This window comes from Prionailurus viverrinus, chromosome E2 (assembly GCF_022837055.1).
Source record: "Prionailurus viverrinus isolate Anna chromosome E2, UM_Priviv_1.0, whole genome shotgun sequence".
NCBI lineage: Eukaryota > Metazoa > Chordata > Mammalia > Carnivora > Felidae > Prionailurus > Prionailurus viverrinus.
Genome location: NC_062575.1, coordinates 8176111 through 8192489, shown reverse-complemented (window position 1 = coordinate 8192489; position 16379 = coordinate 8176111). Strand labels below are relative to the sequence as shown.

The window sequence follows — 16379 nt, the reverse complement described above, 5'->3', positions numbered from 1 at the left end:
ATGGCTCAGAACTTGGAGCCTGCTTCGGATTCTGTGTCTCCCTCTCTGCCCCTAGCCCACTTGCATTCTGTCTCTGTCTCTCTCAAAAATAAATAAACATTAAAAAAAATTAAAAAAAAAAAAAAGGGTAATGCATCCTTACCGGCTTCATGCTTAGGCCCTTTCCATTCTGGCCAGTGCTCTTGCCGCCATATTGAATCTGAATTTTAAAGGCGGCAGTTCTCACAGTGTGATCATCAACATCACCTGGGAACATCGACATGCAAATACCTGGGCTCCCTCAGACGCTGTAAGGGTGGGCCAAAGCCCTCCAGGTGCTTGCTAATGCCCAGTCAAGTTTGAGAACCTCCCTGTTCAGGGGCACCAGTGATATCACAAAATCCCATGGCCTGTTCTCTTTCAGCAGTAACGCCGATTGCCAACACTTCTGTGTGTCGGGCCTTGCGCTGAGTCCTTGCCACTCACTAACTCACTGCACCCTCCTGACGAAGCAAGGTGGGTCCCACAGGGGCAGAGCGGCAGAGCCATGATTTAAACGCGGGCAGCTGGCTTCGAGGTCATACTCTTCACATCTACACTGGCAGGGTCTCACACCTCCACCTTCCACGTTCCAGATGCACAGCATCCATTTCTTGTGCTCGGGAAGGTCACGTGTCAGAGAACAGCCAAACCCTCTTGATCCTGAATCTCTTGTCTTCTCCCGGTTGTCGTCAGCCCATCCTAAACTGCTCTTCGTGACCACCCTCTTTCCTTTCCTCCTGCTCTTCACTGGAGCATCACCACAAGGTTCTGCACTCAGCCCTCCCCTGGTTAGTTTCGGCTACGGCGAGAGATGGGGGAGGTGGTGACAGAGTCCTTTGTCGTTTCCCTGTCAGAAGCTAATCAGTTGTCTGAACACCATTTGTTGACTCATTTAGCCTTTTCCACTGCTTATAATCGTTGGCTTCTTCAGATTCATTCACACTCTTAGGGTCCGTACTCCTGATGTGTTTCTCCTCGTGCCCTCCTGGATCCCCTGCCTGCCTGTCAGGTGTCACCACCTGTAGTCTACACTCCACCCAAACTGAACCAGTCTTCTTCAAGCCCTTGAGCTCGCCATAGGCTGTTCCCTCTCCTTGGAACGACCTCCCCAACCTGGCCTTTGCACAGCTCACTCTTCCCTATCCTTCTGGCCTTTGCACAGCTCACTCTTCCGTATCCTTCTGGCCCCCTCAGGGAGTGTCCCTGATCCCCCTGGCAGGCGGTCCTCTGTCCTGTGCTCCTGTCACCATATGCCTCCTACTTCCTGCTTTAATTGTCAGCCTTCCTCCGGACCCATAGTCTCCCTCAGAGGAAACCAACCGTCCTGCTCCCCTCTGACAGCATGAATGGACTGGGCACAGGCTTTGCCACCTCCTTATCCACCTCCTCATTCCTTTAATAGCTGTAGTTTTAAAAATATTTAGGGACACCTCGGTGGCTTAGTCAGGTGAACGTCTGACTCTTGATTTCAGCTCAGGTCATAACCTCACAGTTTCATGAGTTTGAGCACCGCATCGGACTTTGTGCTTGCTCTCTCTCTTTCTCTCTCTCTCTCTCTCTCAAAATAAAGGGAGGGGCAGAGAGAGAGAATCCCAAGCTCCGCACTCTCAGCACAGAGCCTGGCACAGGGCTTGAGCTCATGAACCATGAGATCATGACCTGAGCCAAAGTTGGACGCTTAACCAGCTGAGCCACCCAAACACCCCTCAGTTATTAGATTTCTTCTCTTCCATCACTTCTGCATTCCAAAAGCTTTTCCCTCCTGAATGAATTTCAGGCAGACTAGTGGGAAAGGCTGGGTAAACAAAGGAGATTTTTACTGGTCAGTTCTTCCTGCCCGAAAGGCCGGCAAATGCTCAACACCCTGGTGTCTTCTCTGTCTCCCATGTTCCCCTGCCCTGAGCTGGACCACGTGTGCCAACCCCATTTCTCAACTACCCGAGGACTCCCAGCCGACTTCACTGTCTTCCTCCTGACTTAACTAGCAGCTGGATAACCCCACTTTCCAAAAGGCTGCTGATGGTGATGTCATGCCAAGTAGAGTCTCCTGGTGCCCAGGACTGAATAGTAACTTGCCTGCTGCTCTACAGGAGGTGTCTTAACCTTTCTGTGCCAAGGACCCCTTTTGCTGTTAGTGAAGCTTATAGGCCACTTCTTGAAAGTCGTTTTTTTAAATTTTTTTTTAATGTTTATTTATTTTTGAGACGGAGGGAGACAGAGCGTGAGTGGGGGAGGGGCAGAGAGAGAGGGAGACACAGAATCTGAAACAGGCTCCAGACTCTGAGCTGTCAGCACAGAGCCCGACGTGGAGCTCAAACCCACAAACTGTGAGACCATGACCTGAGCCGGAGTTGGATGCTTAACTGACTGAGCTACCCAGGTGCCCCTTGAAAGTCGTTTTTAAATGCTGTAATATAGAGAATTACAAGGAAAACCAAATACATGAAAATACCATTATTAAGGTATTAAAATACGAAGTCGTGCTGTAGTACTCATGTGCTTCTTTAATAACACAGTAAATAATCTCATAGTAGGTCTAAAAACAACTAGTTTCAAAGTAGTGATGGCATAAATAATATTTTTGAGGCATGTGCAATGCTATAATGGGGTGAGAAAACATTTGGGATTTGTCCAGACAACAGAGTAATAGTTCCTAATGTTCTACCGTTTCGTTGCCTACCTTCACGATTGAAGGAAATGCCAAAGTTCAGTTAGTTTGTAGACATGCTGATTCTGATCAGGGCCTTCAGGTTACGAACTCTTGCCCTTGAACCAATGGGGTAGAGAAGCTGGTACGAGAGGGAGCTGGGAGCCTAACTTGGGGGGTAATGGATGGAGACTGTGCTACAGGGGATCTGATCCAGAGCCTTTGAGGGTGTGGTCTCTGTATGCCAGGGAGAGAGACACGGAGAGAGAGGCAGAGTCATTAATCGTATGTCTTACCGGGTAAAACTATTCAAAATACATTGTTCTTAGGAAACTTATAAAGAGTGGCACCTAGGTGGCTCATTTGGTTAAGCATCCAACTTCAACTCAGGTCATGATCTCACGATTCACGGGTTCAAGCCCCACGACGGTCTCTGTGCTGACAGCTCAGAGCCCGGAGCCTGCTTCAGATTCTTGTGTCTCCCTCTCTCTCTGCTCTTCCCCCGCTTGTGCTCTGTCTCTCTCTCTCTCAAAAATAATAAACATTTAAAAAATTGAAAAGAAAACTTATAAAAAAGAGACAAACTAAAAAATATGTTTCAATTGTAAAAGGGTGGCACATTTACTTTCCTTTTTTTACCTAAATATCATGTAGTACAGTAATGGTCATCTGTACTAAATATATTAACATAGTTAAGTACGTAGCAATTCTGTGTGTTGTAAGCTTCATTTGTTTCCCATGCTAAACTTTTTTCTGCAATGTTCAGTAGCCAGTTATGACCAGTTTACGGCCAGGGTACCCCTGGCCAGCAGTACCATCCCAGGTTAGCCAAACCACTTAGGACACTTGGCTGGACTCATCTCCTAGTTCAGCTTGAACAGTATTAATCTGAGCTATCTTCAGTGAAGCGTGCTTTATCCTTGCTACTGAAGGATGATATCTATTAAGGTAGTTTCTTGGGAAAATAGTAAAGGTCTGCATCTGGGCCTTACCTCTTCAGGTATCTGAATATCATCTTTACTAGAACAATGTGAGATAGAACATCTTAGCCCATTGATTTTTAACCTTTTTTTGGATCATAGACTCTTGTGAAAATTTTGGTAAATGATACCGCACCCCTCTCCAGGAAAGCGTACATGTGTGCCCAACCACACATCCAATTTAGGAAGGACACAGACCTCTTTTAAGCTTCTCCAAAAGCCCTTGCTTACATTATCCTCATTGTAGGGTAGAGAGGTTACCTGAATATGTTGAGTGCAACCGATATTCTCTCTCTGGTAAAGGTGAGCCCTCCACGTAGTGCCTTCAATCTTGATTTTACAGGCTTCGCTTTTATAATGTGACACAAGCCAGCAGAGGCCCACTGGGCGCCTGTCGGGGCCAAGCGCTGTGGCTCCTCACTCGGGCAGCTCAGACAGCCCCGCACACTCCACACCGCAACCTGGGGAGGGCTCTTTGTTTCATATACGGAGGGAATGTGGGAAAGCAGCCAGATGAAGAGTGGGCGGAGTCGGAGTGACTGCCTCCTTACCACCTGCTTTCTCTAGGGATCCAAGAGGGAGGAAGTAAGGAGACGTGGGCAAGCCAAATGCATCTGCATCGGTTGCCTCCTGTCCAGGGTCTGACTTCCAAGGGGAAGCTGAATTGGGGGGCAGTTAAGAGTCTAGGAGGAGGCCATTAAGTTCTAACCCAACTGGCAATTACATTTAAAAGTTTAGAAAGATCTGTATTTTATCCATGAAATGGAAACCAAGTAGAATTTTCTATATTCTTGCCACGTAACTTTAGAGTAATCATTAGCATCTGAGCTAAATGCGTAAGAACATTTGGATTAATATGTTTGAGCCCATTACTCCAGAGAAATCTTACCATTAAACTTTATAGTGCACGCTAGGTCTGTGCTCGATGTCAAAAAGTCTTGTTTATAAATGAGGTATGCCATTTGTAAGCTTGCCTTATTTCATAAACTCTTACAGGTCAGTGAACAGCTTTTCAGGACAAGCCCAAGAAATTGTTGAAAAATTGTGATAACCTGATTGTAGGGTTTAAAATTTGTTTTCCTTCTGGGGTGCCTGGGTGGCCAGGTCAGTTAAGCGTCCAAGTTTGGCTCAGGCCATGGTCTCATGGCCCGTGAGTTCAAGCCCCACATCGGGCTCTCTGCTGTCAGCACAGAGCCCACTTTGGATCCTCTGTCTCCCTCTCTCTCAGCCCCTCCCCTGTTCACCCTCTCTCTCTCTCTCTCAAAAACAAATATTTTTTTTTAATAAAATTTGTTTTCTTTCCAAAAGACTTTCCAAGGCATAAATGCATAATTCCAAACAACCACAAAACCTTTTCCCAAAGATTCCCAGAACACTGTACTGAAAACTACAGACTCTGCCAGATCTCAGCCTGTGTGCAACGTTACACAGACATCCTTCACCCCTAAGGAGCACCAGTTGTTGGTGCTATGGATTTTTTTTTTTTTAATGTGACTTTTTTTTTTTTTAAGTAATCTCTATGCCCAATGTGAGGCTTGAACTCACAGCCCCAAGATCAAGAGTCACATGCTCTACCTACCGAGCCAGCCAGGCCCCCTGGTGCCACAGATTTTAATTAGGAAACTTAAGTCTTCTTTTTATTAAGGTGACGGTCAGCTTCAGAGACGCTGAGGAGAATGCAGTATGGATTCGAATCGCCTGGGGAACACAGTACAGAAAGCCCAACCAGTACAAACCGGTTTATGTGGTGTATTATTCCCAGACTCCCTACGCCTTCACTTCCTTCTGCCACCTGAAGAGCAATACACCCCTTCTGAGTCAGGTATGGAACCAATCAGTATAAGCTATAGTATCTTTATTACCCTTATCTCCGAGGTCTATGTAGGTTTAAACTGCTCATAAGCGTTTTATATAAAATGCCACATGTAATCCTTGATTTCCTAAAATAAGGAGCAGAAAGTGTTCTACAAGTGGGAGCGTAACACAAGTATTGGTTTGGAGCTCTCTTGTTGTCTTTCAGTCTAGAAGAAATATGCGCTTCAGCGAAGGAAACAATCAACAGAACTAAAAGGCAGCCTACGGAAGGGGAGGAGACATTTGCAGATGACATATCCGATAAAGTGTTGGTGTCTAAAACCTTTAAAGAACTTATGAAACTTACCACCCAGAAAACAAATAATCCAGTTAAAGATGGGCAGAAGACATGAATAGAGACTTTTCTAAACAAGACATCCAGATGGCTAACAGACAGGTGAAAAGATGCTCACCATCACTTATCATCGGGGGAAATACAAATCAAAACCACAATGAGATACCACCTCACACCTGTCAGAATGGCTAACATTAACAACGCAAGAAACAATAGGTGTTGGCGAGGATGCGGAGAAAGGGGAACCCTCTTGCCCTGTTGGTGGGAATGCAAACTGGTACACCCACTCTGGAAAACAGTAGGGAGGTTCCTCAAAAACTAAAAATAGAACTACCCTTTGATTCAGCAATTGTGCTACTAGGTATTTATCCAAAGGATACAAAAATACAAATTTGAAGGAGCACATGCACCCTGATGTTTATAGCAGCATTGTGTACAATAACCAAAAAGTATGGAAAGAGCCCAAACGTCCATCAACTGATGAATGGATACAGAAGAAGTGGTGTCTACATACAATGGAATATTATTCAGCCATCCAAAGAATGGAATCTTGTCATTTGCATCACTGTGGATGGAGCTAGAGTATATTATGCTAAGTGAAATAAATCAGTCAGAGAAAGACAAATATCATGTGATTTCACTCATATGTGGAGTTTGAGAAACAAAACAGATGAACATATGAAAGGGGGGAAAAAGAGAAAGGGAAACAAACCATGAGAGATTCTTTTTTTTTTTTTTTTAATTTTTTTTTAATGTTTATTTATTTTTGAGACAAAGAGAGACAGAGCATGAATGGGGGAGGGTCAGAGAGAGGGAGACACAGAATCCGAAACGGGCTCCAGGCTCTGAGCTGTCAGCACAGAGCCCGACGCGGGGCTTGAACTCACGGACCGCGAGATCATGACCTGAGCCGAAGTCGGCCGCTCAACCGACTGAGCCACCCAGGCGCCCCCATGAGAGATTCTTAAGTATAGAGAACAAACTCCAGGTTGATGGGGGGAAGTGGGTAGGGGATGGGCTAAATGGGTGATGGGTATGAAGGAGGGCACTTGTGATGAGCACTGGGTGTTATATGTAAGTGATGAACCCCTGAATTCTGCCCCTGAAACGAATACTACATGGTATGTTAACCAACTAGAATTTAAATAAAATGTTGAAAAGAAAAAACTAGAAACAAATGAGGGTAAAGCAACTGGACATCCACAAGGAAAAAAAGAAGATTGTGTAGGCTTTGTGCCCTTTACAAAAAATAAACTCAAAAATGGATCATAGCAGTAAATCTAAGACTATAGAAACTATAGAAATCTAAAACTACAGAAACTCCTAGAAGGTGGGGCACCTGGGTGGCTCAGTAGGTTGGGCGTCCGACTTCAGCTCAGGTCATGATCTCCAAGCTTTGAGTTCGAGCCCTGTGTTTAGTCTCTGTGCTGACAGCTCAGAGCCTGGAGTCTGTTTCAAATTCTGTATCTCCCTCTCTCTCTCTCTCTCTCTCTCTCTCTCAAAAATAAACAAACATTTAAAAAAAAAACTAAAAGGGGCGCCTGGGTGGCTCAGTCGGTTAAGCGTCCGACTTCAGCTCAGGTCATGATCTCACGGTCCGTGAGTTTGAGCCCCGCGTCGGGCTCTGGGCTGATGGCTCAGAGCATGGGGCCTGCTTCTGATTCTGTGTCTCCCTCTCTCTCTGCCCCCTCCCTGTTCATGCTGTGTCTCTCTCTGTCTCAAAAATAAATAAACGCTTAAAAAAAAAATGTAAAAAAAAAAAAAAACTAAAAAAAAAAAAAACCAACTCCTAGAAGGTAACATAGGAGAAAACCTCTATAGCCTTGGGTATGGCAATGATGTAACACCAAAGGCACAATCCATTATAGAAAAATATATAATAATTGATAAGCTGAACTTCATTAAAATTAAAACTTCAGCTGTGCAAAAGACAACATCAAAAGAATTAGAATATAGGCCACAGAGTGATAGAAAATACTTGCAAAAGGTAGGTCTAATAAGGGACAGCCTATACCGTGATTTGTCTGCCTGTTACCCAGTATATAAGTGGGCAGGAACCCTTCTGGGTCCCTTGGCATGCGGTGCTAGATTCCACTGTTTGCACAGTGCCATTTTGGTTTCTGAATGGATACTGAATTTTAATTGCTAATACGGGGAACGGAGGGATGCCTGGGTGGCTCGGTCAGTTGAGTGTCCAACTCTTAATTTCAGCTCAGGTCATGATCCCAGGGTTGTGGCATCGAGATGCACATCAGGCTCTGCACCAAGTGTGAAGCCTGCTTGGGATTCTCTCTCTCTCTCTCTCTCTCTCTCTCTCTCTCTCTCTCTCTCCCTCTCTCCTCTGCCCCTTTCCCCTGCTCACACATGCATGCTCTCTCTCTCTCTCTCTCTCTCTCTCTCAAGTTAAAAAGGGACATGTGATACTGAAATCACTGGAAAACGGCCACTGAAGGAGTGAATTCTGTGGTTATTTTGTATCACCAACAGTCATAAAATTATATTTTCATGTAATTACCTTATTGTAAAGTAAATCACAAAATATGTAGGATATAACCTCAGTGTCGAACTCAGAGTCTTGGATTCTGCCTTCTAAAGTATTATTATTGCCACCTTTCATCATCAGTCATTTCCTTGTTTGGGAAATAAATAAATGGTTACCTTACATATAAGAAAAGGAAGAAGTAACGTGTGCTTAGTGCAAAAATTCAATCAAATACCATAGATATTATAAATATTGGGATAAACACGGTAAGCCTCATGGTCTTGCTAATTTTCACTTCCAGGCACTGACAGTTGCTAGCAATCACCATAAGATTGTGAAAATGGACCTCAGAAGCCGGTATCTGGACTCTCTGAAGGCTATTGTTTTCAAACAGTATAATCAGGTGAGCCCATCAGTGACTCTTGTGAAGTTGTGTGCGTCTCCATTTTCTCTTTCACACTTGAGTTAGAAGCATCTGGGCAGGTGGGAAAGTCCACCTCCAACAGAAGGAGATCACTTCCGATATTACTGAAGCAGAGAAAGCTCTCAGTCAACATGAAAGGAAACAACGGTCCCCCACTATCATCTTGTTATAATTGCATTGTGTTTTATACTGCTCATCAGTCATTAGAGCTTACGTGAGAGAGCCCAGCTTCCAAATGAGCTCTTCCAGTTAGAAGTTATTTTATCTTTACAGTAACTTGACACTGTCTTTTGAAGCTAAATTCTATTACTCCATTATGCAAGACAGAAGCAGAATTAATTTTTGTCCCATCAGTCAAGCAGGTAATAGAGGGGTTACAAGGAAAGGAGAAAGCGTCGGTTTATTAAGCCCCCCCAATTTATTTATTTCTTAAGATTATTTGAATGCATTGTTTCCTCTAATGATAAAAGTAGATCTGGCCTTTTGCACAGACTCAGGGTTCTTTTTCGCTCTGCATGGCAACTGCGGGCCCATATGTTTAGACCCCTGTAAGTGGATTGTTAATGCTCTCTGTGTATCTCTGAGCCCTTAGATATGTCACGTATTTTCATCTGTTCTAAATAGAAAAAAGTGATGGCTCTCTGCAAGCCACTCTTTAAAGAAAAAAAAAAAACCTAACATTAAGTTAATGATTTTCTCCCATAGCAAACTCCCCCCCCCCTTACCCACCACCCTTCCACCTGTTCTATGACAGTTGCATTCATTCCTAGGAAAATTCACATTGTCAAACACAAAAACAGTTGCTGCAGCATGAGTAGGGAATAAGAGATTGGCTTCCAGGAGGAAAGTGGTTTTTCTAAAAGGAATGTCAGCAGGTGTTTTGTGGTGATGAAGGCGTAGCTATCAAGCAGAAACATCACATTGCAAATACATTTAGTACCTGTGTCCTAAAGCCATTTATTATTTATATTTCAAGATGTTAAAATTAGGAAAAGATTCAGTTTTCTTTCTTTCTTTCTTTTTTTTTAGAAGTTTGAAACTCACAACTCCACTATGCCTCTACAAGAAACCCTTGAGCTGGACATGCACAGTATGTGTGTTTTAAGATAAAACTGAAATTTGGAAGCTCATCATTCCTTTTTAGAGTTCTATCACTCGGTAAAACATTTAATCACTAGGAGCCTGATTCAAAACTATTTACTGCTTTCCGAAAAATTGCAAATTAACTTTCTGCTGAAAGGGGGAAACCAAGCTCCTGTAGGTTCTTTCTAGCATTTACTAGAATGGCAAGTAGTAACACTAAAAACAAAAATTAACTAATAGTCAAGCATTTCTTTAGTGCCAGGAACCACACAAAGATGTTTACAGGTATCATTTCCTTCATCTTCACAGCAGTGCCCAAACAATCTCTTCATCGGGCAGCTGGGTTTCAGATGGGTTTAGCCACTTGCCAGGCAAAGTTAACACAGCTAGGAATTGCCGAAGCCAGAGACGAAATCCAAGTCTGTCTGAGTCTGGAGCCCCAGCTCAGAATGCGCTGGATAAACTGCTTCTGGAATACTCAGTTGTGACTGTGTCGCTCCTCACAGGTGGCGCGAGTCTGTCCGTGGAAAACCCAGGACAGCAGAGTAAACAACTACTGAAGAGTGGAGGGGTACAGCCTACATTTATGGAAATGAACATTTTCCTGTCTCTCAGCAATGATTTGGCGATAAAATGAGATAGTACAGCAATTATGATTTAAATACATTTATGACTTTCCGATGGCGTAGGAACCGCTGTTGATGTCATGTTAAGTAAAGAAAGCAGGATACAAAACTCTGTATTTTATAATCCCAGTTAAAAATACATATCTTTTTATTTGCTAAAAAGGGGGCTAAGGGTGCCTGGGTGGCTTAGTCAGTTAAGCATCTGACTTCATGATCTCGATTCGTGTGTTCAAGCCCCACTTTGGGTGAGCCTCGCTTCTCTCTCTCTCTGTCTCTCTCTCTGCCCCTTGTGGGATTCTCTCTCTCCCTCTCTCTGCCCCTCACTTATTTGCGCCCTCTCTCGAGATAGATAAATAAATAAATAAATAAATAAATAAATAAATAAATAATTTTAAGAAGTGAGGGGTGAGCTAGACAAAATATATTAAAACATTAACAATGCTTTTCCTTCATTGGTAGAATTATTGGGGATTTTTATTTTATTTACCAGCGTGTGCTTTCAGATTTTCCTATAGTAAGGAATTATTGCAATCAAGAGAACAAACAGTAAACTTTCTTTTAAGTTTATTTATTTTGAGAGAGAGAGCATGCACACATGAGCAGGGGAGGGGCAGAGAGAGAGGGAGACCCAGAAGCCGAAGCAGGCTCCAGGCTCCGAGCTGTCAGCACAGAGCCCAACGCGGGGCTCCACCCACAGACTGTGAGATCATGACCTGAGCCGAAGTCGGACGCTTAATGGACTGAGCCACCCAGGCACCCCAGTAAATGTTATCTTTAAATGACACAAGCCAGTTGAAAAGTTAGGAAGGAAAGGAGAATACTTTATGGATGAAAGATATTTCTAATGTCTGTTTTCTTTTGAAATCTTCCATGTATAGTGGATTCAAGGATCATTCATGAAAACAGAATCGAAAAAGAGAGAGTCCAGAGAGTGACTCAAGAAACTTTTGGAGACTATCCTCAACCAAGACTAGAATTTGCACAATATAAGGTGGGACATTGCTATAAACATGAACTATGAGTTACCCATATGTCTGTAAAAGAAAAAAAAATTAGGTGGAAAACGATAATAAGAAACTTTCTTTTCCTTTATCACTGTTTTCTTTTTTTAACTTCTGTTTTTTCTTACTGAAGTGGTGTCGACCCACAAGGTTAGGCCAGTGTCAGATGTATGGTCATGGTGCCTGATTCTGTGCTCACCATGATAAGTAGCGTCACTATCACTTTGTATTCTGTGTGATAAATTGAAGAGTTAAAATAGACATCTTGATCGTATGTAATAAGTTCCCATGTTAGCGAAGGAGACTTCTAGAAATTCTGAATTTGCCTTTTGATTTCATCTTAGGTACTCATTTAGTTTTGTGTAACCAGCTGTGATCTGTATTTTTGAGGGGAAAAAAGTTGTGAGCTATCCCCTTTCTAGCCCGTCCACACTTGCCTGTAGTCGGTGCTCATAAATATTCATTGAATAAAAGAGTGAATAAAGAAGTCGTGACATACCTAGACCAGTTGGCATCACCGGAGAGAAACCAGTAAGTAGCCTAGTCAATACTGTAAACCTAGCTCATTCCAGCACTGTGCCACTGCCCACCAGGAAGGCCAGGTTGGGGGCAAGCCCATTGCCACCATTAGAAAAATTCAAGGTTTGTATCACGATTGCCCCAATCTAATACTGGCACTCCTACTCATAACACCCTCCTCCCCTCTAGTAAATTCTTTCTGCTCTGCACCCCCTACAGTTATAGGCAGTGCTTTAAATCCGCCATTGATCTGCTCACCCAGGCCCAACACCTGTTTTCTTTGATTTGTTTTTAGTGGGAAAAGTTGATATCTTTCAAGTTGGGCTCCCTACAAGACAGTTTTAACCCCGTTCCTTTGAACAACTCATAGTCTAGGATACTGGTTCATAGTGTGGTCTCTGGAGCCACTGTATCAGCATCCCTTGAGAACGGGTAAGAAATGCAGATTATCGGGCCCACTGCACCGTGGTCCTACTGGATCAGGGACTCTGGAGGTGGGACCCAGCCATCTGTTCTTACAAGCTCTCTGGCTGACTCTGCCTACTAAAGAGAACCACTGAGAATAAGTAAGAATCTGCAAATCCCCCCATGGCTACAATTTAGAATCGCTCTGTTCTGTAAGTCAGAGTGCACGTCGATTCATGCCTGCTATTAATTTTCCCTACCTTTTCTATTTTGAAAAACGTCAAACCTTCAGAACACTTGCAAGGACATTGCAATGAACATCCATTTTCCCTTTGCTTCAGTTCACCCATTGTTAACATTTTGCACATTTCCTTTCCTTCTTTTTCTGGATTTCTTCTGAACCATTTGAGTTAGTTGCAGACAATACTCACCCTCTAAACATTTCAAAATACTGCCTGTAAATTTTAAGAGGCACTTTAAGGAAAAGAATTTTGAAATTAGAATCTAAGACTCCAGTACCTATTGAAGCAGCCAGTGGATATTTGATATTAAAGGATTGTTAGATTGTTACTAATTTTTCTAGGTCTGATACTGTTACGGAGGTGAAGGTTTTAAAAGGAGTCCTTCTGGAGCGCCTCCTCGGTGGCTCAGTTGGTTGAGCCTCCACCTCTTGATTTCGGCTCAGGTCATGATCCCAGGGTTGTGGGATCGAGCCCCATGTTGGGCTCTGCACTGAGCGTGGAACCTGCTTAAGATTCTCTCTCCCTCTCCCTCTGCCCCTCTCTACTACTTATGCTTTCTCTCTAAAAAATAAAAAAATATTAAAAAAAAGACCAGCGACTGGGTGGTTCAGTCAGTTAAGCAACCGACTTCATCTGAGGTCATGATCGCACTGTTTGTGGGTTCGAGCCCCATGTCAGGCTCTGTGATGATGGCTCAGAGCCTGGAGCCTGCTTTGGATCCTGTGTCTCCCTCTCTCTCTGCCCCTCCCCTGCTCACACAATGTCTCTCTAAAAAATAAATAAACATTAAAAAAAAAATTAAAAAAGAGTCCTTCTTAGGTCTTTTCTAGGTACTGAATGTTTACAGATGGAATACCATCGTGTCTGGGGTTTACTGCAGAATAGTCCCGTGGCAGTGGTCAGTATGGAACAGGAGGTGGGCTGGGAGAAGACTAGCCATGAACTGATAATGGTTTCAGCCGGGTGACGTGCACATGGGGACTCATTGCCTGTGCTCCTTACTTTTGTGTATTTTTGAAATCTTCCATAATCAGGTAAAAACCAACCATGGTAGTGACTCGAAAGACATGACATTTTTACATCGAAATGACAGATTTCAAAAGATAGTGCTAATTTGCCAGTAAGAATGCAAACTAAATACTCAGGTGAAGATCACCTGGGGGTAGAATTGACCTCCAAGGTCTCCTGTGTGCGGGCACTGTGCATACATGGCATTTTGTGGATGATGCCTTTTGACACACGGGTTGCCCTCTACGTTTGCAGTTAGCAAATTAAATGGCTCCCGCCCCCGTCAATCCCTGTATTTCTTGAGGACAAGAATTAATGAAACACATCACCTGATTTAATTACAGTTTGCCATTACAGCTGATATATTTAGTAGTTATTTATAAATAAATTTGTTGACAGCTTGAAACGAAATTCAAAAGTGACTTCCATGGAGGCATCTTGGCTGAGAGAAAAGAGCCCCTCCGGTGCCTAATAAAGTTCTCTAGCCCGCATCTTCTGGAAGCATTGAAATCCTTAGCACCAGCTGGTAAGTAGTCAGCTCATCTTACAGGCGGGAAGAATTCACAACACACTATATCTGATCCTCTCTCTCTGCTGGCTAATTACCTCTGAGCTTCCTCCTGGCTCCCATCTGCTATCCCCGCGTGCCCTATTTTGCGTATATTCTCCTTCTGTACGTCACAGGGGTCCATGATCCACCCACCCTCTAATCTTGGCCATTTTTAAACTGACTTTTTTTGTTTTGTTTTTTTAATTTCAGGTATTGCAGACGCACCACTTTCTCCGTTGCTCACTTGCATACCCAATAAGGGAATGAACTATTTTAAAATTAGAGACAAATAGGATGTCTGTGGTTTTGTAAGCACACTTTTTCCTTGAATATATTGCATATGCATTTCAGTTAACAGCTAGCTGGGCAGCTTCTGTGTATGAACTTGTGTTTTAGAAATTCATTCTTAATATTGACAGTCCAGAAATGTTCAATATGCTTGTTGGGACTGATTCTTTCCTCCTCCAGTGTGCACCCCGTTCCCCCATATCCTGCAAAGCATAGCAACTGTGGGCCTTTAAAAAGTGACTAAGTGCCCTTTTTCTCACTCCTGTCTCTCCTCGATCCTGGAGAGACTGAGTTCTAATTGCTGTTTCCAATGATTTTGTCTGAAGCCTTGGATCATGGAAAGAAATAGCAAGAAACTATCCTCAACTCAAAACTTTCTAGGAAAATCATAAAATTGGTCCCTTCAAAGGGTAGAGTTGGGTCTATTAAGTTATTGCAGGGAGTACAATATCAGATGATTCAGTAATATAATAGTTCCTGTGTAAGTATACTTTTCATAGTCTGTTTTATCCTACATATGGCATTCAGACTCACCATACCATACTGATTTGTGAATAAAGATTTAAAAACTGGCACGTCACTTCTGATGGAAATTCTTCGGTGATCATCACAATATAGCATGTCCTTTCTTAATAACATTTCAAACTCTACTCCCTGTTGTGTTCCACAAAGGATTTGGGGTATAAAGACGTTTATTACAGTTACGATAAAATTAAAAGGTGAGGCAGTCTGGGCAAATGGGAAAGCAAACAAAAAGCAAGGACTGAATAAAGGTAGAGATAAAACTGACATGTAACAAGAAAGGAGTGCCTCCATCTGTTACAAGGTTGAAAAATTGGAGCGATGTTAGCCAGTGGTCCGAGCAGAGAAGAAAACACCATTTGTGAATGAAGATATTCAAAAACTGGTACATCAGGGGCGCCTGGGTGGCTCAGTGGGTTAGGCATCCAACTCTTGGTTTCAGCTCAGGTCATAATCTCATGGTTCGTGAGATCGAGCCCTGCATCAGCCTCTGCACCGACAGTAAAGAGCCCGTTTGGGATTCTTCCCCTCGCTCTCTGCCCCTCCCCCGCTTGCTCTCTTTCTCTCTCTCTTAAAATAAACACTTAAAAAAATAAAAACTGGTACATCAGTTACTTTTGATGAAAATCAAAAACAGGCCCAGTATACAAAAATGTAAATACAATCAGAGAAGGGCTAAACAGTGCTTTATAATTTAATGGTATTGTCTATAGATTATAGGTATGTGAAAAAATATGTTTTTAGATTTAATTTACAAGTGGCATAGACACTTCAGTAATCTCAGAGTGAGGCACTGAGTCTGTTGGGGCTCAATAATACTGATTTCCATGTAGACTATAGTCATGGTGTAGAGCATCTGTCCCTATGTGCACACATGTGGGAGGAGCTTCTGCTCCGTGCCTGAATGCCTCTGTCGGGTCTGCACAGAGGCCCTGCAGTCTCCCCAGGATGGTTTCTCACAGGCTCACAGCCCTCCCTGGTGCTTGGCAGTGATGTGCAAATGGAGGCTGAATGAGAAAGACACTAATCGTATTATCCACCCTACAGTGGAATCACTTGAGGCTCATCCTGTAGCCCTCCCAGACACAGGCACCTGCTTAAGGAAATGAGAATACATGGAACTCTATCTTTTGTGTACTTGGTGTTCAGTCTGCCCTCTGTTCTTCTTCAGGAGGAATTATTCTTTAGGTATAATTTGGCGAATTCCATGGAGGAGGTGAGTTCAATTTCTTCTTATGTCACTGTCTTGGACTGGAACTTCTGTTATGTACTTGACGATCCAGAGACACATACTGCATTCAAATGCAGTCTTAGGAACAGATGGAGCGGTAAATGCAGACCCAAGGACCGCTACAGCCAAAGGAATTTATTTTGCTTTAGGTAGAGTCTGCAAAATTCAATAGCTAACGTTTATGGAATATTTACTAGGTCG

The 16379-nt window shown here is 43.2% G+C and overlaps 1 protein-coding gene across 5 annotated transcripts in view; it reads left to right on the top strand.

Annotated features, from left to right (window-relative positions):
* The window catches only part of CENPN (centromere protein N), a 47027-nt gene that overhangs the window by 11368 nt on the left and 19280 nt on the right, over positions 1–16379 (top strand). For 3 of the 5 annotated variants that reach the window (XM_047836220.1, XM_047836221.1, XM_047836222.1), the window contains exons 6-11: positions 5294–5470; positions 8581–8682; positions 9733–9793; positions 11291–11403; positions 13987–14113; positions 14348–14998. In XM_047836220.1, coding sequence (XP_047692176.1) covers positions 5294–5470; positions 8581–8682; positions 9733–9793; positions 11291–11403; positions 13987–14113; positions 14348–14430 — 663 coding nt within the window. In that variant the 3' untranslated portion in view covers positions 14431–14998. Of the gene's footprint in view, positions 1–5293; positions 5471–8580; positions 8683–9732; positions 9794–11290; positions 11404–11757; positions 11945–13986; positions 14114–14347; positions 14999–16379 lie in introns of those variants that run through there. The other 2 variants (XR_007147444.1, XR_007147445.1) reach the window with 2 other exon arrangements.